The following is a 25,013-nucleotide window of genomic DNA, read 5'->3' as shown; positions in this document are numbered from 1 at the left end:
AACACAAAAATTAGCCGGGTGTGGTGGTGCATGCCTGTAGTCCCAGCTACTCAGGAGGCTAAGGCAGGAGAATCTCTTGAATCCAGAAGATGGAGGTTGCAGTGAGCTGAGATCTCGCCACTGTACTCCAGCCTGGTGACAGAGCAAGACTCTGTCTCAAAAAAAAAAAAAAAAAAAAAAAAGAGAGAATAGCTCAGCTTCTCCATCGAATGGGGACACTTCTGAGAAAATTGCTTGCTCAGTCCATTCAAGTTGTTCTGAAGAAATAATATCCTCAGTGAGTGGGTGATCAGGACTTGGTATGGCCACAGGCTCCCTCACAAAAATGGATGTATCTGTGAATCATGGGCTGCCTATTTCTCTCCTGTAGAGTGGAAGGTGCTGATGCTCTTTCACAACTGCTCTAACTGTACGGATGTGATATAACTGATGATGTCACAATAGCCTGTCATAAGTAACCTTCACTATCTGGATTGTAAGATCCTCTTCTAAGACGATATCCTCATTCACACGTCTGGCGCCTGGACTGGGATGTTTGAAGGACAAGCTCTGCTGGAACTGTCAACTAGAGCCGTCAACATGCCCTTTCAAGATGGCAGCCTTGAGACTCAAAGATGAGTGTTCCTAGTAAACTAGGATCATACTTATGGCCTTTTATGACCTAGCCACAGAAGTCACAGCATATCTCTTCCACTACAGTCTGTCGGTGAAAACAGCCACAAGCCTGTCCAGATTCAAGGAGAGAGAACCTAGATCTCATCTATCAATGAGAGGAGTGTCACAGAAATATGGCCGTCTTTAAAAACCACTACAACATTATTTTATCTGTAAATATTTATTTTAGTTTCTATTGCTTCTGTAACAAATTACCACAAATGTAGAGGCTTAAAACCACTTGAATTATTCTCTTACAGTTCTGGAGGTCAAAAGTCTGAAATGGGCCTCACTAGGCTAAAACCAAGCTGTTAGTGGGGTGGCAATTGTTTTTGGAGGCTGTAGGAGAGATTCCAATTTCTTGCCTTTATTGGCTTCTAGAGGCTGACCACATGGATTGGCTATAGTGGGCAATGGATGGTCCAGTTCTTCTCACATTGTATCAGTCTGATACTGACACTCCCTTATAAGGATCCTTGTGATTATGCTGGGCTTACTCAGATACTCCAGGATATTCTCCCTATCTCAAAGTCAGGATTAGCAACCTTAATTCCTTCTGGCTGTGTACAGGTCTCAGGGATTAGGATGTGGATATTCTTTTGGGGGAAATGTTATTCTGACTACCACAATATTTCAGTATGTATCTTTAAAATAAGGATTTTAAAACCCGACATAATCAAAATACCATTACTTATTTGCCATCTGTGTATTCTCCTCAGTCTGTTCATGTTTTTTGTCCATTTTCTAACTGGATGGTACATTTGCTTACTTTCGAGTTTTGAGAATTATTTATATATTCTGAATACAAGTCCTTTGTCAATTAAGTGGTTTGCAATTACTTTTTCCCAGTCTGCAGTTTGTCTTTTCATTCTCTTGACAAGGGCTTTTTGAAGAGCAAGATTTTAAAATTTTGATGAAATCTAATTTGTTGCTTTTTTCTTTTATGGATTATGCATGCTTTTGGTATCAAATGTGAATTTTTTTTTACCTAGTCCTAGGTCCTAAAATTATTTTTTCTATTTATTTTATTGTTATTTTACTTTATTTTTTAAGACAGAGTCTGGTTCTCTCACCCAGGCTGGAGTGCCCTGGCGCAATCTTAGCTCATAGCAACCTCCACCTCCTGGGCTCAATTCTTATTTTTTTCTAAATGTCATGTCCTACATAACACACATGTCCCAGTTTATTTGACTTCCCCAACTTTAATGGGAGTTTGAATCACCCTGATCATGAAGTCTATGATCCATTTTGAGTAATTTTTGTGGAAGGTGTGAAGTTTACGTTGAGATTTGTTTTTTGGTCTTTGATGTCCAATTGTTCAGGTACTATTTGTTAAAAAGGCTGTCTTTCCATTATTTTTTCCATAAATGTTTGGTAGAACTTGCTTATGAAACCAGCTAGGTATGAAGATGTTTTCTAACAATGGTTTTTAATTATTGATTTAATTCCTTAGTGGAAATGAAACCATTCATATTTTCCATATCTTCTGGTAACACATTCTTGTGTCAATAAATTATATTCCTAATAAGGGAGAAAAGGGACTATACTCTAAAGCACTAGCAGAATTTAGCAAGCATGTGTCAGCCTGAGCAGGGGAAGTAGACTTGGGTTTGGATTTTGAGGGTGCTTGATAAAAGGAGTTGGAATATAAGCCTCGATAAGAGACAACTTACTGACTTGGGAGTATTCTTTCCGGATATAGGCTGTAACTTCCTGAGAAGGACCCCAGGGGTTGGTACAGATTTGTTGTCAGAAAGGCTCCAGAAGCCTGAGAAAGCAATGGCTCATGCCGAGTGAAGTTAAAATACCCGAATTGCCATGACAGATGGAGAAGGAAGGGATTAAAAGAGTCATGGAAGTGGTCATGCTGGAGTGGATACATTACATGAGGCCAGAAGACTCACCAGATTATGTTCCATGGGAATGCACTATTCACCAAAGCCACCAGGACTCCCTGGTGAGAGGAGCACCAGCATTTCTAAGAAGTTAGTGGTCCCGCCTTCTTTATAGGCTAGGGCTGATGGTAAGAGTGGCTGTCACAAAACTTGGCCCATTGATAGCTCTTCCTCCTTGAAGCAGTGGGGCCCTCTCTCCTTGAAGCAGTGGAGCTTTCTTGCCTTGAAGCAGTGGAGGCTAGGTAGCAGCATTTAACAAACAGAAGCCAAGGGGTTCTAAATATCATTATAGCCAGCAAGGTTGGAGTGACAATCAAGGGGTCTTGACCCATGGAGAGTTGTGGCAATGGTTAATAGAACAAGCATCTCTAGAGGGAAGGTGAAGTGGAAATCTCTGAAACTGCCCCCTTCTCCCAGGAAAAAAGAGTAGATTAGAAACAATATTGCAATCTAGTGGAGGGGATGGTGGAGACTAATGCCACCCTTAAGGATATAAAAAATGCAAGGAAAATGGTTATTATCATATCTATTTAATTTGCAAGTCTGGCTTCTGCAGAAACTGGATGGATCCTAGAGAATGACTGTAGAACACTGTGAGCTCAACCAGGTAGTAACCTGATTGCAGCTTCTATAACCAGGTACTGACACATGCCAGGTATTAAGTACATGTTATGTACCTATTGATTTGGCAAATGCATTCTGTCCCATAACAAGTAGGAAAGAGGATAAGAAAAAGTTCCCATTCATAAGAATGGAAAATATTCATTTACAGTTTTCCCGTGGACTATTAACTCTCATCTTCTGCATACTATAGTCTGAAGAGATCTGAATTTTCATGTATCTCTCAAAACAACACATTGATCCATTACATTGGTGACATCATGTTGATAGGGCATGATAGACAAGAAGTGGCCCTATGTTGGACACTCTGTAAGACATATGTATTCCAGCTGGGTGCGGTGGCTCATGCCTGTAATTCCAGCACTTTGGGAGGCTGAGGCGGGTGGATCACCTGAGGTCGGGAGTTCAAGACCAGCCTAACCAACATGGAGAAACCCCATCTCTACTAAAAATACAAAATTAGCCGGGCATGGTGGCACATGCCTGTAATCCCAGCTACACAGGAGGCTGAGGCAGGAGAATCGCTTGAACCCAGGAGGTGGAGGTTGCCGTGAGCCGAGATTGCGCCATTGCACTCCAACCTAGATGACAAGAGCGAAACTCCATCTAAAAAACAAAAAGAAAGAAAGAAAGAAAAAGACAAAGAAAAAACGTATGTATTCCATGAGGTGGGAGATAAATCTTGTAACTATTTATGGACTTGTCATTTCAGGAAAGGTTTTATGAGTCCAGTTGTCAGGGGCATACAGGGATATCTCCTTCAAAGTGAAAAACAAATTAACATAATGTATTAGGACAAGGATAGGAAAATAAACCATTGGAACAGAACAGAAATTCCAAAAGCAGACCACACAATCATTGAAATCAATAAACTGAGTAAAGCAGATTGCCCTCTCTAATGTGGTGGGCTTCATTCAATTAGTTGAAGTTCTGAATACAACAAAAAGCCTGACCCTCCTGCCTGTAAGAGGGAATTCCTCTTGCCTGATTGCCTTCACACTGGGACATAGGTTTTTCTCCTGCCTTTGAACTTAAACGGAAACATCATCTCTTCCTGGGCCTTAAGCCTGCCCATTCTCAGGTCTTTGAACTCAAACTGGGACTACACTAGCAGCTCTCCTGGGTCTCCAGCTTGCCAGCTCACCCTGCAGATCTTGGAACTTGTCAGCCTTCATAATTAAATGAGCCAATTCTCTAATTTCTTATTTTTTATACACACACCATTGGTTCTGTGTCTCTGGGGAATCCTGACTTATACAATGGTCTTACCAATGAGTTGCCAAGGTCCATTGGGTATTCATGTGGCAAAAAATAAATCTTGAATCCTTCTTCACACCAAACATAAAAATCAACTCCAGATGGATTGTAATTTAAATATTAATGCTAAAACAATAAAGCTTCTACAAGTTAACATAGGAGGATATCTTTATTGCCTTAGGATAGGGGAAGATTTCTCATTAGATCACGAAAGGCCTAACTGTATATAAAAGATTGAAGCATGTGACTCTCTTAAAAGGAATAACAATTGTGAAAATCCATTAAAGCATTCTGCTCTATCAAAGGAGGCTGTGACCACTCATTTCTGAGAAATATCTGTCATGTGAAAACATAATCACATGATTATGCATAATCCTAAGCATAATCCCTGGGTGCTTCCAACTCCTGGTCACCCATCTGGAGATACAACTTCTCCATAAGCCCCTCAATCAACAAGTGAACCACTCGTTTGTGTACCCTAAACCTTTCAAGTAACCATAGGCAACCCTGGGCTGAGAACTCACATGACACCACCATAGTTAGAATGTGTTGCATCAGCACCTCCAATGTTCCCATGGTCCAGTCTGCCTATAAAAAGGAGAGACGACAGCTCATACCCCAGAAGGAGGCCAGGAGTTGTGAGTTTCCAAGCCCCAGCTCACTCTGACCACTTCTCTGCCTGCCCAGCATCATGAAGGGCCTTGCAGCTGCCCTCCTTGTCCTCGTCTGCACCATGGCCCTCTGCTCCTGTGCACAAGGTGAGTCTGTCATCCATGTGCTTTGATGGCTCCCTGGGCAGAAGTCAGGCGACATCTTCCAAGTGCTGTGGCCTGAAAACCTTCGTGTGAAATTAGGGATCCTCAAATGGGGTTTCAAAGTGACATCATTGTTTTCTTCAAGAAGGTTGAAAAGCAGTCTATTGATCTGGGCAGCAGGATGGGAGTCAGAGAAGTTTTATCCTACTGAGATAAATGAGATGGTTGAAGTCTAATTCATTGGGTTATTAGCGTGAGGTAGAATCTAGGTCTATTTAGTTCTCACTGGTGCTGGTAAGTTTTACAATGACCTCAGCAGTCTCCTAGAGTTCAACAACTTGGGTAACATAAAAGATATCTATACTTTTCTCAGCTATCTTGTGATTTAATCTATTAGAAAAAAAATTCCCCAAGGAGAGTTAGGAGAAGGGCATAGACTATTCAGGGAGCTTGATTCCCTGTAGCGTAAAATAAAGACTAAAATGGAGAGACAAGACTAGGGAAATTAAGGAGAAACAAACAGAAAGCCAGATTATTTCCAGCTTTCTTTTCCTGCAGCCCTCAACTCTGAGCTATGCTGTCTCCCTTTGCTCCTTTGTGACCCGCCTGGGCTTCTTCTCCTGAGCAACTCCTGTTGTCCTTGTTCCCTCAGATAAGATTCACACCCCATGCATCTGCTGCTTCTCCTACACCTCCCAGTAGATGCACTGCAAATTTTTGGTTGCCTATTATAAAACCAGTGGTGAGCGGTCTTAAAATTAAAATCCTATGATATATTTTAATTACTTTATACAGTCAATATTCATTTAGTTTTCATCACATATTTGCTCCTCCTGTCCTCTTAAATTCTTCTGCATCTCTGAGCTCCATCTGCAATCACTTTTCTTCTGCCTAAAGGAATCCTCTTAGTATTTGCATTACTGTGGGTCTTCTGATAGTGAAGTCTCCATTTTTTGCTTGCTTGGAAATGTCTTCATTTTACCTTCACACTGGATATGAAAGTCCGTAGTAGCTCCCACCTCCTACTTGTGCTTACGTGCTTCTTGTCCCTTGTCCCATGGGTTGTCTCCTCCATATGCCCTATTTGTAGACAGAAGGACTGGTGCTGACATTACGCCAGGGTAAGAGCACCAGCTGCTGGAGTCAGCAAATTTGCAGTGGATATGGAGAAACATAAGAGAGGCAGGAGACAATGGGGTGCCTTAACCGTGAGGGAACCAGCATCCAGAACCTGAGAAAAACCAAGTAAACTTCTTCCACTCTTGAAAAGGGACCAGCAAGAAGTCGATGAAGACCTCACTGCTCAGGACTGTGAAGTAGGGCACAAAAGGAACTAAGGAAGTCAGGCATTCATCCTTGACTTTGAGTGTTTCTTTTAAATCTCTGCCTCTGTCTTACTCTCACTCCCTTGCTCCCTCTTCAGGGAGTATAGCTCTTGGAATGGCTGGCCTTTGTTCCATCTCTTTTGGGTAGGAACTTCATTCAGTCTACAGAGACTTTTCCCAGCAAGAGACCATCGTCTCTAAATCGCTGTAGGAGTAGAGCTTCTCAGGAGAACTGAAAGAACTCTGCCACTTCCTCACCCTAGGAACCAACTAGACCCAGAGTTTGCATCTTGTGAATGACTGAGTTAGGCCCCAGTTTTCCCAACTAACAATGGGTCCTAGCCCTCTCCTGCCTTTCAGATCTAGGTTAGATATCTAAGTCCTCGGAAAATAGCCCAGAACATTTTGAAACCTTTTGTGAAGTTCTTTGATTTTACTTAGAGAATCTTAATCCACAAGAATTAAGTGATATGGCTTAAATGTCTGTCCAGAGCATAGGGAAACAACTCTAAAATGAAGAAAGGACAAGGGTCAAGAGAGTCTCACGGGACAGATGAGACTTGTGAGCTGAGGGCCATGGAGAGGAGATGGAGGGCACCAAAGAAGACCTGTTCAGTGTTGGGCAGGCAGAGGAGTGTAGGCAATGCCAAAACAGGACTGGGCACTCACTGCCACCTACATCGTTCTGGGGTCCAAGCCATGTCCTCAACCCTTTACAGGCAACTCTAAACCATGAGGAGCTGGAGACTGGGGATGACCAGAGGGGAAGATGTTAAGTGCATGGTGTCTTGCTCTGAGTTGTACATGTTGGGGTACCTTGGGTCCCCCAGGGGTTCAGGATGTACAAGAGCAACTCAACTGCTCACTTGTTGGGGCTGAAAGTGCAGAAATGTTTTTGACAGTGAGAGAGGGTGAGATGTTAGTGTTGAAGTCATACGTACAAGGAGAGATCTTCAGATTAACACTTCCTCCACAGAGCAGCTCTCTAATGCTGTGCTGTAGCTCCTCTGACCACATGGTGTGATGTAAATGGTCATGCCACAGCGTTCTGGGCAGCACAAGTCACATTTAAACCACACCCTGGGTGAAAAGGACCATTACATCGTGTTAATCGGAGTGCTTCTAAGAAATGCTTAACTCATGAGGAGGACGTCAAGAATTGGTGTTACCAAGAAGCCAAGCTTAGCTGGTACCTTCTATCAAGAACAGATCTATTTGTGAATGGCACCATGGTCATTTCCTCCTATGGAACAGATATTTCTAGTGTTGTGTTTCCATTGCACAGAAGTGACATGTAAGATGATACCCCAGAATCTTAAGTAGTTCGAGTTGTGTTTGATCCAGACCCAAATGGACAGAATGGAATAGGGAAAGTCTGGACTATGGGAATGGCAAGAATGATGGGGCCAGGCTTTTAACTGCTGTTGGATTCATTGAACATTCATAGCTCCCTACAATATGCCATCATTGGGTTTGACACTGGGTAATAGACATGAATATGCATGACATATGGGGTGTCTATATAGATCAGGAGCCTTAGATGCCCTTATTTTTTCACCCAGGAAGCCCACAGCTAGGAAAATATCCTACAGAAATAACCTCACTTATGGAGAAAGTTTTTGCATACAGATGTTTGGCACAACTTATAACAATGAAAAATTGGCCAGGTGCAGTGGCTTACACCTGTAATCCTAGCACTTTGGGAGGCCGAGGCAAGCAGATCACCTGAGGTCAGGAGTTCGAGACCAGCCCGGCCAACATGGTGAAACCTCATCTTTACTAAAAATACAAAAATGAGCTGGGCGTAGTGGTGCACGCCTGTAGTTCCAGCTACTCAGGAGGCTGAGGTAGGAGAATCGCTTGAACCTGGGAAGTGGGGGTTGCATTGAGCTGGGATCACACCACTGTACTCCATCCTGGGCAACAGAGTGAGACTCCATCTAAAAAAAAAGGAAAAATTGAAACCAACCCACATATGTTACAGTAGTGCATGACAATATTAATGCACTAGGCTTGAGTAAATTAGGCAGTTCTTAAAAATACTGGAATGATTTGGAAAAGTCTTTTAATATTAAGCACAGTCATATGCTGCATAACAATGCTTTGGTCAATGACAAGCTGCATATATTATACAGCGGTGGTCCCATAAGATTATAATTCTGTATTTGTACTATACCTTTTCTATGTTTAGATATGTTTAGATATGCAAATACTTAACATTGCATTGCAGTTGCCTACAGTATTCAGTACAGTGGCATGCTGTACAACTTTGTAGCCTAGGAGCTACAGGCTGTACCATACAGTGAAGGTGTATGGTAGACTACACCATCTAGGTTTGTGTAAGTCTATGATATTCCCACAATAACAAAACAGACTAATGACAAGTTCCTCAGATGTATTTTTGTCATTAAGTGATGCATGGCTGTATAAATAAAAAAATACAAAATTAAAACCTGTATCATGACAACAGTAATGTCTTCCCCCACCAGACACAGTAAGAAGAAGGAAAAAAGCAAATGAGCAAACAGTACTATCATAAGCCTAGAAAAAAACTGCACTGGAAAGAAATATACCAAACTGTTTTAAAAAAAAAAAAAAGTGGCTAGGTTTGGGTACTAGAATTTTTCCTACCTTCAATGAAATTTTTTTTTCAGGTTTTGCATCAGAATGCACATATGCCACAATAGGGAATGTAGAAAAAAACTCTCACATTCCTGCCTCCGTTTGCCTGCTGCCTACCCAGCTTTGAGATTCTAAATGAGTTTTTATTCTTTTCTGTATTTTATGTGTTTTCAAAATTAGCTTTACTGCTTTTTGGTGTAATCTATAGTTCACATAACAAATCATATAAAAAGCTATTTGAACTAAAAACACTAGTAACATTGCTCTTCCTGTACTCCTATGAGACTCCCTCGTATGCTTGTGGATGAGACATTATGAGGATGTGATGACTGAGAAAGCAGCGGCCATTTTGGGACCACGAGGTGACAAGCTCAAATAAGAAAAGCCAACAAAATGGTGGGGGAAGGGGAGATGTTTTAAGAAGCCTGAGTTCTTGATGACACAACTGAGCTGTTAAACAAACTCAGGGAGGACCACCTGTTTAAATTTATTTATTTACCTAATTATTTATTTGAGACAAAGTCTTACTCTGTTGCCCAGGCTGGAGTGCAGTGGCATGATCAGAGCTCACTGTAGGCTTGACTTTCCGGGCTGAAGCAATCCTCCTGCCTCAGCCTCCGAAGGAGCTGAAACTACAGGCATGCCCAGCTACTTAAAAAAAAAAAAAAATTATAGAGACAGGGTCTCACTATGTTGCTCAGGTTGGTCTCACACTCTTGGCTTCAAGCAATCCTCCCACCTTGTCCTCTCCAAATGCTGGGATTACAGGCATGAGCCACCATGCCTGGCGCTGATGTCCATGGTACATCTATGCTGTTGGAACAGCTGGGGAGGCTATCAGAAGGTTCTGCTCAATGGGAGAAAGGCTTTATCTAAAGACCTGCCCTTGTGAGAAGGCACCAGCTAACCCAGTCTCAGGGTGACACCAGCATCTCACCTCCTCTCACTGTGGAAACCATTTCCCCACCAAGGGATCAACTGAAGCATTCTTGCAAATAGCCTGAATCTTTGTGGTGAGCTGAAGCTCTCCTGGTTTGTGCAATGCACAGCATGACACCAATATCATGATTAAAAAATTTTCCCCTTCAGAGAGGATCAGGAAAAACTAATGGGTACTAGGCTTAATATCTGGGTGATGAAATAATCTGTATAACAAACTCCCATGACATGAGTTTACCTATGTAACAAGTCTGCACATGTACCCCGAACTTAAAAGTTTAAAAAATGAAAAAAGAAACAAAATTCCTCCTCAGTCTCCCCAAGTTTATATCTTCTAATACCCCAAGGCTGCCTGTAAAGAGAAGAGATGGCTGAGACCCCAGAAGGAGGCAGCGGCTACAAGTCCTGAGTTCAGCTCTTCCCGGCAGCCATGGGAGCTCACACTCTGCCCAGCATCCTGGGGACCCCTGCAGTTGCCCTTGCTGTCCTTTTCTTCACTGAGGCCCTCTGCCCCCAGGCCCGCTGTCCCTTGTGTGAATTTGTCTTTTGCTCTTGTGCCCCTACTGTCTGGCCATGGCTTGGACCCCACTGCCCAAGTCTATCCCTAAGACCTCCAAATACAGAACATCAGAGGGATTTCAGGGACTATTTCCCGAGGAGGATTTTTCTTCCTAAGAGGTTTCAGCAACTCTGTTCTCCACCTCTGGGAGACAGAGGGAGAGTGAGTCCCATTCTATGGATGAGAAAATGGAGGCCCACGGGGATTTTGACAAGAGGTAGGATCTGGGTCCAATTGGTTCTCAGTGGTGTGGCCTTGGCTGTCCTTATGAATTCAGATGGAACTCCCCAAGGAGAGATGGGATGGGAAATAGTTTGCTCAGAAAACTAAATTTCCAGTAAAGAGACATAGAGACCCAGAACCAAGACAGACAGAGAATGAGAAATACCAAGAGAAAGATGCAGAAATTAAAATGTTAGGGAAAAGAAGAAATGCCAGCTTCCTTCTGGATCTCTTTGTCCCTATATCCCCACCCCAAGCGGTGATATCTCCCAGTTCTTCCTGACTCTCAAGGAAAGGGACCAGGAGCAGCTGGCTTGCCTTGTGAACAATGACTTGGGATCTTTCTGTCCTGTCTCTTGCAGTTGGTACCAACAAAGAGCTCTGCTGCCTCATCTATACCTCCCGGCAGATTCCACAAAAGTTCATAGTTGACTATTCTGAAACCAGCCCCCAGTGCCCCAAGCCAGGTGTCATGTAAGTGCCAGTGCTCCTGCCCACCCCTCGGGAGGGAGGATGGGAGGTTTGGGGTGAGGTCCCCTCAGAGTACTCAGCTCTCTAAGGCCCATCAAGGTAAAGGACTCCAGGGGAGGCCCCTGCAGTGTTTTCTGACCTGGCCTGGGGCCTGCAGAGTGCTGAAGGGCCTGCCCCTGTGCAGAGGGAAGAGAGCAGACATGACAACAGGAAGTTTGCTTCCTGAGGAACCCCCTCTGAGACATTTGGGGAAGGCCTGTGAACCCCGAAGTTAAGGGGAAATTTTACGGGCACGAGGACAGGCCCTGAGATGCCTGGGACAGAGAAGGACGCAGGGGCCACAGGATTCCCCTGATGAATTCGTCAGTTCTTAACTCTTCCTCCCTTCTCCACAGCCTCCTAACCAAGAGAGGCCGGCAGATCTGTGCTGACCCCAATAAGAAGTGGGTCCAGAAATACATCAGCGACCTGAAGCTGAATGCCTGAGGGGCCTGGAAGCTGCGAGGACCCAGTGACCTTGGTGGGCCCAGGAGGGAACAGGAGCCTGAGCCAGTGCAATGACCCTGCCACCCTGGAGGCCACCTCTTCTAAGAGTCCCATCTGCTATGCCCAGCCACATTAACTAACTTTAATCTTAGTTTATGCATCATATTTCATTTTGAAATTGATTTCTATTGTTGAGCTGCATTATGAAATTAGTATTTTCTCTGACATCTCATGACATTGTCTTTATCATCCTTTCCCCTTTCCCTTCAACTCTTCGCACATTCAATGCATGGATCAATCAGTGTGATTAGCTTTCTCAGCAGACATTGTGCCATATGTATCAAATGACAAATCTTTATTGAATGGTTTTGCTCAGCACCACCTTTTAATATATTGGCAGTACTTATTATATAAAAGGTAAACCAGCATTCTCACTGTGACGACTCTGTTGATTTTGTTTCACTAATCGGAATCACAGACTGAGAGGAATTCTGGGGGAGGAGTAGGGAAATACGAAAAGGGGCAGAAACAGCAAGATAGGGACCAAGTACTTCTACAGTCATACCAGACATTTCCCTGGAGATACTTTCCTGAAAAGTTGAAACAGACACCATTATTTTATAAACCATATTGTAACTGAAATGTGATAGAAAAATTTTCTACTTAAATGAATATCAAGATGACACTGCAATGCATATTTATGCACACAAGCTCATTTTCATAAATGAAGCTTTCCTCAGAATGATGGCTAACATCTGTTGAGGTCTTACCAAGTGCTGGGTTTTGGGCTAAGTACTTATATTAGTAAAAGTCTAGCAAATACTGCCCATAGTTTAGCAAGGACTCCTTACCTGGAAGTTGCTGAAAGCCTTGGTAATGTTATCTTTGTTCTCCACTCTGCTTTTGGGGAGGATGTTTTCCATGACTATACGAGATGAGGCTTGGGGCTGGGTGGCCAGAGTTAGCAAATAAAAATACAGAATGGATACTCTTTTAGTGTAAGTATATCCCATGCAATATTCGGGACCTACTTGTACCAAAAATGATTTGTTCTTTTTCTGAAACTCGAATTTAACAGGGTATCCTAAATTGTATCTGGCAACCCTCTGAAGAAGGAATACTGCTTATAGAGGTGTCTGTTTCCTGTTGGAGATGTCTGTTGATTTTGGCTTAAGTGTAGAACAGGGCTTTGGCTTAAGTGTAGAACAGGGCTTTGGCTTAAGTGTGGAACAGGGCTTCTCAACCTTGAATTCACATTAGAATCACTTAGGAGAGCTTTTAAAAATTCTAATGCCAGGTCCTCACCTCCAAAGTTATGAATTTAATTGGATTGATGTGGGGGCCTGGCATCAGTAATTTAAAAACTCCCCAGGGGATGTTAATGCACAGCCAAGTTTGAGAACCACTGTTGGTGTGGGGTCACAGGCTGTTTTTAACCAGCATTAAGGTTTCAGAGGCACTGCAACTCCGTTCTAATTTTTGAAGGCATCTGATCTAGTTATTTTTGGTTCATTCCATTGGATGGTTAATCATAAGCAGAAAATCTATCAGATACAGTTATTTCTAGAACTGGGTTTTTAACACGTCTCTTCCAGCACAGCACTGGGAGCCCTGTGGTCATCCCTTCCGCCGCCCACCGGCTCCCCCATTGTATTGACTCCACATTGCCCCCTGCTGGTGAAACAAGTGCGAAGGTCAGCGTCTTTAGCTCCCGGCCTCTGATGAATACAGCTGCACCTTCACAAAGAGCACAGCTGTTCATTGTGATGGTTAATGTTACGCGTCAACTGGACTAAGCTAAGGGATACCCAGAGAGCTGATAAACATCATTTCTGAGTGTGTCTGTGTGGTGTTCCAGAAGAGATTAGCATCAGAAGACTAAAGAAGATCTGCCCTCACCAATGCAGGCAGGCATCATCCAATTCACTGAGGTCCCAAATAGAACAAAAAGGCTGAGGAAGGGTGACTTTGCTGTCTGCGTTTGAGCTGGGACATCCATCTTCTCCTGCCCTCTGACATCCACGCTTCCGATTCTTGAGCCTTCAGACTCAGACAGGGACTTGTACCATCACCTACCCTTCTTGACCCCTTCTCAGGTCTGTGAACTTGGACCAGGACTGACAACTTTGGCTGCGCTGGTTCTCAGGCCTTCGGACCAAATCACACCACTGGCTTTCCTGGTTCTCCAGCTTGCAGATGGCAGGACTTCTTGGCTTCCGTAATTGTGGGAGCCAATTCCCCTAATAAATATCTCGGTATTTATATCTATATCAACATTGGTATCCAATCTGTATCTATAGAGAGAAATAGCTTACTGTTTCTGTTTTTCTGGATAACTGACTAATACATTCATTTTATCATCAAGATAAATATTTACAATGTGGGATCTGAGAAGGAGGTGGATTTGGCTGCTTCGGGGCCTGCTTTCTTGTCCTGCCTAATCTCTCACCTCCTCATTTTTGCTTATATTAACATTAGCTTGGAGTGGAAAATTCTGCTCTTCTAGTCCTGCAAGCTCCAGATCACAGGATTCTTAATTAGCTTGGTTTTCAGGCAGCAAGCAGAAAGTACATTTCTTTAAAAAACTACTTTTTTTTCCCCTTCTCTGCTATCAGATGAATCAGTTTCAAAGTAAGTTAATTTCTTTCTTAGTGGGCCTTACTAAGACTGATGCAAGAAATAGTCTCCAATACCCTGAATTTTCCTTTTTGATAAAACTTTGGCTCGAAGATGGACTTAGAATATATAACAGGCCATGGGGGTAACCGGCAATTTTGGTAACTAGAGGTATCCCCACTGACTTTGACCTTAGCTACTGCCTTCAGCCAGTTCCACGTTTGGGGACCCATACTTACAACATTGCAGTCTATGTTAGTTAGGGATGGTTTAAGTCACAGTGTCAGAAAAATAACTCAATCTGGCTTAAATGATAAAGGGAACTTATTAGTTCACATAACTGAAGCTTCAAGAAATAGAATTAGTTTCAGGCAAAACTTGATTCAGTGGTCCTTGTTTCGCTATGGACTATACATGTCTTTCTGAATTTCTGATCTCCCTGCATTTGAGAGCTTCATCCTAGAAAGAAGTTACTATATTCATCCTAGTTACTCTATTGGCAGAATAGCTTCCAGAAACTTCCAGAGCAAATTGGGAAGACAATGTCTGTATCCTCGTATTTTGAGCCAAGAGCCTGAGTTCCACTTTTATTGGTCTGGCTGGCTTGGATTAAGAGCCCGTCTCTTAACCCAGGGGCCAGCAAACTATGGCCATTGGGCCCAATTTGACCTACTACCTGTTTTTGTATGGCCTGCGAGCTAAGATGTTTTTACATTTTAAGTCATTGAAAACATCCAAAAGAAGAATATTTTGAGAAATATGAAAATTGTATGAAATTTGAGTTTTAGTGTCTATAAAAAAGTTTTTTTTGGAATGCAGTTGGGCTTATTTGTTTCTGTATTGTTTACAGCCCACAGTCTAGCAAGGACTCCTTACCTGGAATGAATCATATTTTCATACGACAAAGCAGAGCTGAGTAGTTGTGAAAGACACTGTATGACCCACAAAACCTGAAGTAGTTTCCATTTGGTCCTTTACAGAGCAAGTTTGCCAACCTGTATCTTAATTCATCTTTGTGGCCAGAGAAGTGGATTTACTGATTTGTTTCAGCTGATCAATGTCTATAATAAGCAATGTTGATGGGCTGAAAACCACACAAACTACCAGAGGGGTTGCTTTTCCGAAGAATCATGTAAGGATAAAAGAGAAAGAAAGAGAGAAAGACCTTGGAACCCAACTAGTATCTACCAAATGTATGTAACTTTCTCATATTAATTCTGTCTTTATATGTGAAGATGACCAATCCCCTGCCTGTGATTACATCACATCAAGCATGTTCTTCCCAAATTGGGGGTTCAATCCAGACTCTCCTGTTATATGCCAGTTGTCTTAGGGATTTTCTCACTTTATTCAACACTATACTCAATTTTTACATTAATAATGCAGTAATAATATACCCGTTTGCCATTCTGTATTTTCCTATATAATAATAATAATTATTGTTATTATTATTATTTTTTGAGACAGTTTTTGTTCTTGTCGCCCAGGCTGGAGTGCAATGGCATGATCGCAGCTCACTGCCACCTCTGCCTCCTGGGTTCAAGTGATTCTTGTGCCTCAGCCTCCTGAGTAGCTGGGATTACAGGCACGCACCACCACGCCCAGCTAATTTTTGTATTTTTAGTAGAGATGGGGTTTCACCATGTTGGCCAGGCTGGTCTCGAACTCCTGATCTCAGGTGATCTGCCCGCCTTGGCCTCCCAAAGTGCTGGGATTACAGGCGTGAGCCACTGTGCCTGGTCTTTCCTGAATTATTTTACTGGTTTTGTAAAAAGATTTTGATCGGGATATACCCTGTTGCCCCACAAATGTTGGCTAGTTCCCAAATCTGAGACTAAGTTTTCATTATAGACTTTATATTCTAAACTAAGTCACTAACAACTGGGGCCAGACAATCCTTCCAGGGCATTGTAGACATAGGAAGAGGAAAGAAAGTGGCCAGCCTAGTGGGTTCCACCTTTGTGAAGGAGAGGTCTTTACTTCTAACTGCTCTTGAAGCCCAGTGAAGGGGTCTCCAGAGGGTAACTTGTACAAACTGGAAGTACCTGCAAACAAGGCAACTCATTTTCCAGTTGGATGTCAGCTTACATGGTGAACCTCATGATTTGCCTGAGCCAAAATGAGCAGGGGAGAAGAAAACAGGAGACAGGAACCAAAGCAGGGAAAAGGATTGCTGGAGGCTGCTCTCCCACCACATGGAATGAGCTTTCCATTGGCCGAGTGATCCTGTGGAAGGGAGCTGGGCTCGAGCCATCCTCCCAGTGACACTCCACACAGGTTGGGGGAATCACGTGTCCCATTTTGTCTGGGAAATGACCCAGTTTATGCCAGTTGTGCCAGCATAGTTATTAATAGTAACCCCTTTGAGTCTTAAAGTGCTCATCCTACCAATAGGAGATCCACTGCTTAGCTTACAAGGATCTTAACAGCAGTAGCTGATGGGGTGGTCTCAGGGCTGCTGTCTACAAAGGCCCCTGGATGTGTGGGCAAGAGGGTGCTGAAAGCCAGTCTGCCCATCACCTGTAAGGTCTTGCACTCGCACAGGGCTAGGTGTGCTCCATGGTGCTTTTTTGTAACATGCTCAATGGTGTCTTCCAGGCTAGCAAAGGCCCAGGGTATGCTGCCAGTGGTGTGAGCAGAAGAGAGAGGTGAAAGATGTTGGGCAAGGGTGGGATCTCTCACCTAAGAAACTATGCAGAGAGAGGACCCTCAGGAATGCCCATCTATCCGAGGAAAATATACATGCATTGCCCATAACTTCAATATTTTTTTAAAAGATGCAGGGATAACCTAGCAGTGGGGGCAGGGACTACATCTGTAGGCAGTTAAAAGAATTCTTTCCCCTCTCTCTTTTAAACATTTAAATTAAAAAAAATTCTTTTAGAGACAGGGTCTTGCTCTGTCACCCAGGCTGGAGTACAGTGGTGTGATCACAGCTCACTGCAGACTAGAACTTCTGGGCTCAAGCGATCCTCCTGCCTCAGCCTCCTGAGTAGCTAGGACTATAGCTGCACACTACAATGCCTGCTAATTAAATTTTTTTTTTTTTTTGTAGAGACAGGGTCTCACTGTGTTGCCCAGGCTGGTCACCAACTCCTGGCCTCAAGTGTTCCTCTGGCCCTGGCCTCCCAAAGCACTGGGATTATAGGTACAAACCACCACAACCAGCAAAATTTTCTCTTTATATTACCCCACACAGACAACCCCTCTTTCCAACATGCCAGAGGAGTTAAAAAGAGAAGGAGAGAGGGTATCTCAGAACCAAACTAAAGCTTCATCACACTCCAACTACCAGAGCCTGTTTTGCTCTGGTGAAGGGCAAGGAGAAAGGAAGAAGTAGAAATGTTAGTTAAGTCAAATTTAAGATTAGAGTTCTAAACTGAAGGAATTTTAATAACTGGATGTGACCAAAACGTGATGGGATCTCCCCAAGATGTTAAGGTGGAGCTGATGATTGGAGAACAGTTAAGCATTTTATGTTTATATATAAGTAAGGATAGAATAGGTTGTACCTAGATAACAAACAAACTCCCAGTGGTCTAACAAGGTAAAAGTTTTCCACTCATACAAAATCTGATGTGGGCTAGATCACTGGATCTCACAATTTAGTTGCATCAGAATCCACTGGTGGGCTTGTCTAAACACAGATTCCTGGGTTCCACCTGAGACTCTGATTCTACAGGTCTTGGTAAGACTCAAGATTCTGCCTTTCTAATGAGGTTTCAGGTGGTCCTGATGCTGCTGACCCATGAACTACACTCTGAGCATTATTGATCCTAGAGCAGCTCTCCTCCAAGTGGTGACTCAGGAATTCAGGCTGCTTCCATCCTGTAGCTGTAGATTCTGGAATGAGAAAGAAGACAGAAAAGGCATACTGCTTTTAACTGTCCTGGTCCAGAAGTGACATGCTTCACTTAATCTTACAATTCATTGACCAAAATTAGCCACAAGAGCCCAATGCAAATGCCATGAAGGGGAACATGTGGACTATTTAGTGAACCCTACTTTGTCTGCCACTTACTCTTTAAAAAGAGGTTAACCAAGGAAAGAGACCCAGCCAATGTGAACTTGCAGTCTATTAGAATCTTTTGCTTTTCCTTTCCCCCGATTATAATAGGCTGTCAGTTTAGTATTCATCTAATATATGAAGGATTTATGCAATATTCATGTTGTTGAGATGTGAAATAAATCCTAGATCTATTTGAAATATTTTAAAGTTCATGGGCCAATGGTGCCAGTCATCAGATGTTGAGAGCCCTTAGGGGAAGAAAGAATGAGACTCTATGGCTTAATCAAGTCAGAGATTGCTACTATCATGATTCCGGATAATGCCCCCACACTTGCCCTAGCTGGTTTGCTATGATGGGCTAGAGGAGGAATATCTCAAAATTGGAAGGGAATATAAAATGTTGCATGAGAGAAGCTATTTATGCAGGTGTGTGTGTGTGTGTGTGTGTGTGTGTGTGTGTGTGTGTAGAGAGAGAGAGAGAGAGTCAAAATGTACTCTTTGGGTCTAGACAGGACATGTTAGTTGCCTTGATCTCTTCATACAATGGGTAACATAACAGCAGCGAGCATTCCTGAAGTTCTCTGAACTAGACTGAAATCTGCAAAGCTTGTCCCCTCAGTGAGGGACCCAGAGCAAGTGGTTCAAGAGAACTAAGACAGAACCAGTTTTTAGTGCAAGGCCCCAGCTTCTCAAATCTTGGTTTTTGAGTTAAAAATCACATACTCATACTTATGAAAATCAAAGTACAAAGAATGGAAAATGAAAAGTGGAGATCCTCATTTCTTAAAAATTATGGTTGCCAGGGAAATCACATTTAATAGATTGGGATATATCACACACATCAAATGTCCTTCTTATGTTTATGTAAATATATATAGCTTTTACCAAAGCAAAATATTATTATATGTACAGTTATATAATAAATATGTGGTAATATAGATATTGGTATAGAGATACACATATGGAATGTATATTCTATATACATAGTTTTACATTACTATCTTAGATACCTTTCATTTCAGTATGTATATCCACTTCATTCTTTTCAGTAATTTTGTGTTTATTATGTGGTTATACCATGATGGTTTAAACTATTCATCTTTTAAAGAATTTATTTCTATTGGTTGTTTTACAAACAGAGCTGCAAACAACAGCAATGTGCCAACACTTTGTGTCTTTTTTTTTGAGACAGAGTCTCACTCTGCCACCCAGGCTGGAGTGCGGTGGTGCCATCTCGGCTCACTGAAACCTCTGCCTCCTGGGTTCAAGCAGTTCTTCTGCCTCAGCCTCCCAAGTAGCTGAGATTACAGGCGCCTTCCACCATGCCCGGCTAATTTTTGTATTTTAGTAGAGATGAGGTTTCATCGTGTTGGCCAGTCTGGTCTCCAACTCCTGACCTCAAGCTATCCACCTGCCTTGGCCTCCCAAAGAGCAGGGATTATAGGAGTGAGCCACTGCACCTGGCCCTCCTTTGTTTCTTTAGATAGTGTTTCTTGAAATAGATGCCTAGAAATAAGATTGAAGAGTATGTAAATTTTAAATTTTTCTACAGACTGTGTAATTTCTCTTCAAAAATGCCGATTATCAAAATGTCACTTTTTGATACTAAAAAATAGATTGTTTTAAACACACAAAGTAAGTAGGGCTTATCAAAAAGTTAATATATTTTGCATTTCTCACAAGTATGTTGAATTTCTCCCACTTGCATTTTACAGCAGGAATCCTGACTCAGTCTAACTTTCTTATACTTAAAAACATGACAGGCAAGAAGTTAGCACACGTTTTCTATAGAAGGCCAGATAGTAAATACTGGTGTCTTTGTGGGTTATATCATTTCTGTTAGAACAATGTGACTCCACCTTTGTCTTGGGAAAGCTGCAATAGATAATATGTAAAAGGGCGGGAGTGGCTGTGTTTCAACCAAACTTTATTTACAAAACAGGGTCATGCTAGATTTGTTCTGAGGACCATAGTTTCTTAACCTCAATCTAGGCAATCCGTCAAATAATTCTGCATTCACAATAGAAGTCTTGTTGTATATATTGGCTGACTGTCTTTCCTTTCTCTAATGTTAACCACTGATTTTGTGGAGCATGGATTCTAGGGAAATAATACCCAGGTAAGATGTCTATTACCATGTGTGTCTTATCTTTAAAAGAGTGGTTAAATTCTTATTGAGGCCGGGCACAGTGGCTTATGCCTGTAATCCCAGCACTTTGGGAGGCTGAGGCAGGCGGATCTCTCCGGTCAGGAGTTCAAGACCTGCCTGGCCAACATGGTGAAGACCTGTCTCTATTAAAAATACAAAAATTAGCCAGGTGTAGTGCCATGCACCTGTAATCCCAGCTACTTGGGAGGCTGAGGCGGGAGGGTCACTGGAACCTGGGAGGTGGAGGTTGCAGTGAGCCAACATCACACCACTGCACTCCAGTCTGGGTGACCAAGTGAGACTCCATCTCAAAAATACAAACAAACAAACAAACGAAAAAACAAAAACCAGTTTTATTGAGAAATTCAGTAGTTTTTGGTCTTTGGTCTGTATGTATATCACTTAGGGCTTTGGAAAAAGTCTAGATTCCCACATCCAAACCCAATTCTCTTGTGAGCATTTTAAACGACCATCCCAGGTGGTTCTGGAATGCTCATAGGTTTGCATATTAGTTACACTATTTATTCGCTGCATGGCCATGGACAAGTTGTTTTAACTCTCTGAGCCAACATTTCCTCTTCTACCAAATGGGAATATTAATAATACTTAGCCCTTGGAGACATTGTTAGAATTTGAAGGACAATGAATAATTTTTAAGAGAGCTTGACTCATGAGAAAAATAAACTTAAATGCATGAATATATATATCAAGCATGAATTTACCTAGTGCATATGCATTATACACTGGGTGCATAATATTTTATAAAATAATCATTGTTTTATAAAATAGAGTTTCATTATTTGGGGAGAGGCATTACTGTCATTTCCTTTCTGCTGACTTCCCCTCTTCAGAGTTTTCTGCTCTTCCCCTCCCATCCCACCACCTTGCTTTGTCACAAAACAAAGCCAATAGGATCACCAACAGTTTAAGACTGGTTTACTCAAAACGAATTCATTGTTTTACGTAGCTGAACACAGAAATGATAAATAATGTTCTATAAATATTTGTTGGTTGACAGCTTTGGCACAATGTCCTCTAGAAAAAGCTGAACGTAGCCACCCACCTTGTACGAGAGCCGCAAAGAATAGCCACGTGCCTGAATATGTGTCAGCCGCTGTGTGACTGGAGGGGCTGAGGAAGGGGCGTAGAGGGTGTTGTGAGGTCCCTTCCGACAAGCAGTCAAGAATGCATAGAAATACATTACAAAAATTAAATAGTCTAGATAAGTTGAAATGCATGTTAAGAAGAGCCCCAGAGTGTGGTTGCTTGGGTAGGGGTACGTTCAGGAATTGAAGGGACGTCCCTAGGGCCTGGGTCCCTGCTTCCTAATCTGCCACAAGCGTAACAGTGTCTTGTTGCTTCCAGGTCACTCAGGGATTTGACTCTGAGGTCAATGATGCACTTGGTACCAGAACTTGGTGGGGTTGGCACAGACATGCCAGCCTCAGCCACTTTCATTCTGGAAGCTGTTAAAAGAGACAGTTATAAAAATTGAGGAATCAGCAAGGGAATTCCTGGTCCCATGCTGCCTTCCCATCTCTGTCTTGGCAAGCATAGGGCCTGTCCACTTGTTCAAGATTCTTTGCCCAACCTCAGCTCCCTAGACTTTACCTCAGTGGCTCAGGCGTTCTCCTCAGGCAGCCTCCTCCTGCTAACACTTCCTCCTGTCTTCCCTCTGCCAGGGGCAGCTCTTCCCTGGTTCCCTGCAGACCCCAGGTCAGGCCAGAAAACACCTCTATGGCCCTTCCCTGTGTCCCACCACCAGATAGGACCTCAAAGGCCTGGGGTTCCCAGGATGGCCCTCAAACCGACTGGTGCCCATGCAGGCTGCCACCCTCCAAGTCCTGCTTCTCTCCAGAGATGGGCAGAAGCACCAGCCCTTGCCTGGCACCAGCAGTGAGTCTCATAATTGCCATTTACCATTTTGCTAGGGGGGCTTCTGGGGGTCCTAGGAAAAGCAGCAGATGCCTGGGTGCTTGGGGACCTGGGCATTCTGAGGGAAGGAGCAGCGTGACCCTGAGTCATTTTTCACTGGGGACAAGTGAGCCAACTCCTTCTACCCAGTGATAAAATCAGAAGGAAGTAGATGGAGACAGCACTGTTCAGGGGATGATTTGGGGATGAGAAGAACTGGCAGGAAGTTGGGGATTTGGGGGTGAGAAGAACCAGCAGGAAGTTGGGGATTTCTTTTTTCCCCACTTTTCCCTTCCATTTCTGTTTGAGCCTTAGGTTTGGCCTCCATCTCCGTCTGTAGAAATTGCAGCTAATTAGATAGTCTGCCTCTTATTCCAGCTCTACTGGGGGAACATAATATGGTCTAAGAAGAAATTTTTCCAGCAAGAGGCCATCTCTGCAAATCACCTGTGAGGCAGACCTGTGGCAATTTTATGACTCAGCTGGACACCAGGAAGTGATTGTAGCTGGGTTCTGCCGCTTGTTGAAACCTACTCAATGTTCTCCTTCCCTAAGTAGGACAAGACCGTACCCTGCCTTTAAGGTTTATAGAATAGAAAGTGAAAACACTTTGGGGAAGAAAATCTTCCTGAACAGATAGCCCAGGGCATTTTGAAAATCCCTTAGGAAGTTCTCTGTTTCACTTGGGTACCTTTGTCCTTGGACTTTGGTGATGTGGTTTGACCCCAGCCAGAGAGTGCAGGGAACAACAGCAAAAGGCAGGACAAAGACTGACTCGTGAGAGGAGGCCCAGGAACAGGGGGGCCATTGTGAATGAGGAGGACGTGAGGGCCCAAGAGTGTGAGCAGAAGAGGATAGGACTTGGGCACTCAGTCACCAGCTGTGGGGTCTGAGCTGTGTCCCCTTCTCTAAAGAGGTAAGCCCTGAGTCATGGGAAGATGGAAACCGGGGCTCATGAGACAGGATGTTTTTTAAGCACCGTGGTGTCTTGTTGACTTGCACATGCAAGGGGGTCTTGGGTAACCACAGGGCTCAGGGTATTTGCAGGAACAGTTCAAGTGCTCACTTGTCTTGGGGCTGTTTATGGGGAAGTGGTTTCCACAGCGACAGGAGGTGAGATATTGGTGTTACCCCAGACCACACTTAACTAGTTCCTTCTCACTAAAGCTCTGTAGTCATATTTTCCCCTGGCAGAGCAGAAACTTCTATGTTATCCCACAGCTGTTCTAACGGTGTAGACTTGACTTATGCAATGATGCCAGGAGTCCTGAGCAGCACAGCCCAACTTCAATCACACACAGATGGACAGAGCTGTATTAGCGAAGCCTGAGCTACTGAGCGATGAGAGTACAGCCAGGCTTTCAGACATCTGTTCATTCAAGAGAGATATGCGCTAAGCAAAGGACCTAAAGATGTGTTTAATATGGGTGCTAATATGCATAAGGAACCTTGAAATAAATGTTCTTAGCCTTTGGCCAAGAGGGTCCATGTCTAGGAATCTATTCTCCGTAGAAATAAATTCAAATATGGAAAAAATGAACAATGCATAAGTGTATTTGGTCCCCAGCATATTTATAGCAACTTAAAATTGGACCCAATTTAAATTGCCTATGATATGGAAATGGCTAAGAAAATTATGGGATCTTCCCTTGATTGGCTATTAGGCAGCCTTTACAAACAATGCAATGACATGAGAAATGCTTATGTTATGGTAAGCTTAAAAAACTCAAGATGCAAATCAGCTTATTTTAATCAGGAGCCACCTAGCATTTGGGATGTGGTCAATCCCACATAATGTATTTTTGTGGGTGCAGTTCCCAGGAAAGAGAAGGAATAAAAACGGCAAGTATGAAGTGTCTCCTTCGCTTGCAGTCTCCTTGTCTACCCCTTTGTCCATCCACTATGAAAGGACTCCCTTCTGTTCCTCAATATGGACAATTTCTATTGAGGACTCATTGTTCTAAGAATTGTCTCATCTCCTCCTGCATCCTCAGTGCCCGATCTTTGGCTTCTATGAAGGAAGGTGGGTAGTGCTTATGGCAGGTCCAGTTCTACCTTTCTTAGTATGTTCTGGCGTGGGTATGTAGCCCCATTTTCTAGTGGTTACCTTGACATCATGAAGAGTTTATGTCTCTTTTGCCCTAGGTTTGGGCAATAGTCATTCACTGTGCAACAGGAAATACACGAGTCAGCATCTTATTAAAAATAAAGTCATTCAGGAAAGTGGACGACTAGTAGTTTCTAATCTAGAGAGCATAGGAGAAGAAACGTTTACCACACACAAAGTATTAGTGCCTTTTATATCATCAAGACAAAAATAACAGGAAAAAGACAAACACATTATAGTGAAAACTTGTTTTTCCTGACCAGCATCTATTCTGCATGTTTCCTGATGCCAGAAACTCACATTTCTTCAGGGCAAACCCCCTTCCCCACCATTCTCAGGCTTTAAGTTTATGTAAAATTCAGTAAACCCAAAGATTCAAGTTATGTGCCTTGATTAACTTAAGCAAATCAAT

The 25,013-nt window shown here is 42.9% G+C and overlaps 1 protein-coding gene across 1 annotated transcript; it reads left to right on the top strand.

Moving 5' to 3' along the window:
• The first annotated feature begins 471 nt into the window (after window positions 1-471).
• On the top strand, window positions 472-12,234 carry CCL18 (C-C motif chemokine ligand 18). Its single transcript, XM_523615.4, has 3 exons — window positions 472-5,185; window positions 11,212-11,323; window positions 11,716-12,234. The coding sequence occupies exons 1-3, from the start codon at window positions 5,119-5,121 to the stop codon at window positions 11,804-11,806; spliced, it is 270 nt and encodes an 89-aa protein (XP_523615.1). The 5' UTR covers window positions 472-5,118; the 3' UTR covers window positions 11,807-12,234.
• Window positions 12,235-25,013: the final 12,779 nt, after the last annotated feature.

This window comes from Pan troglodytes, chromosome 19 (assembly GCF_028858775.2).
Source record: "Pan troglodytes isolate AG18354 chromosome 19, NHGRI_mPanTro3-v2.0_pri, whole genome shotgun sequence".
Classification (NCBI taxonomy): domain Eukaryota; kingdom Metazoa; phylum Chordata; class Mammalia; order Primates; family Hominidae; genus Pan; species Pan troglodytes.
The sequence above is the reverse complement of the archived record's forward strand: the minus strand, read 5'-3'. Positions and strand labels throughout refer to the sequence as shown.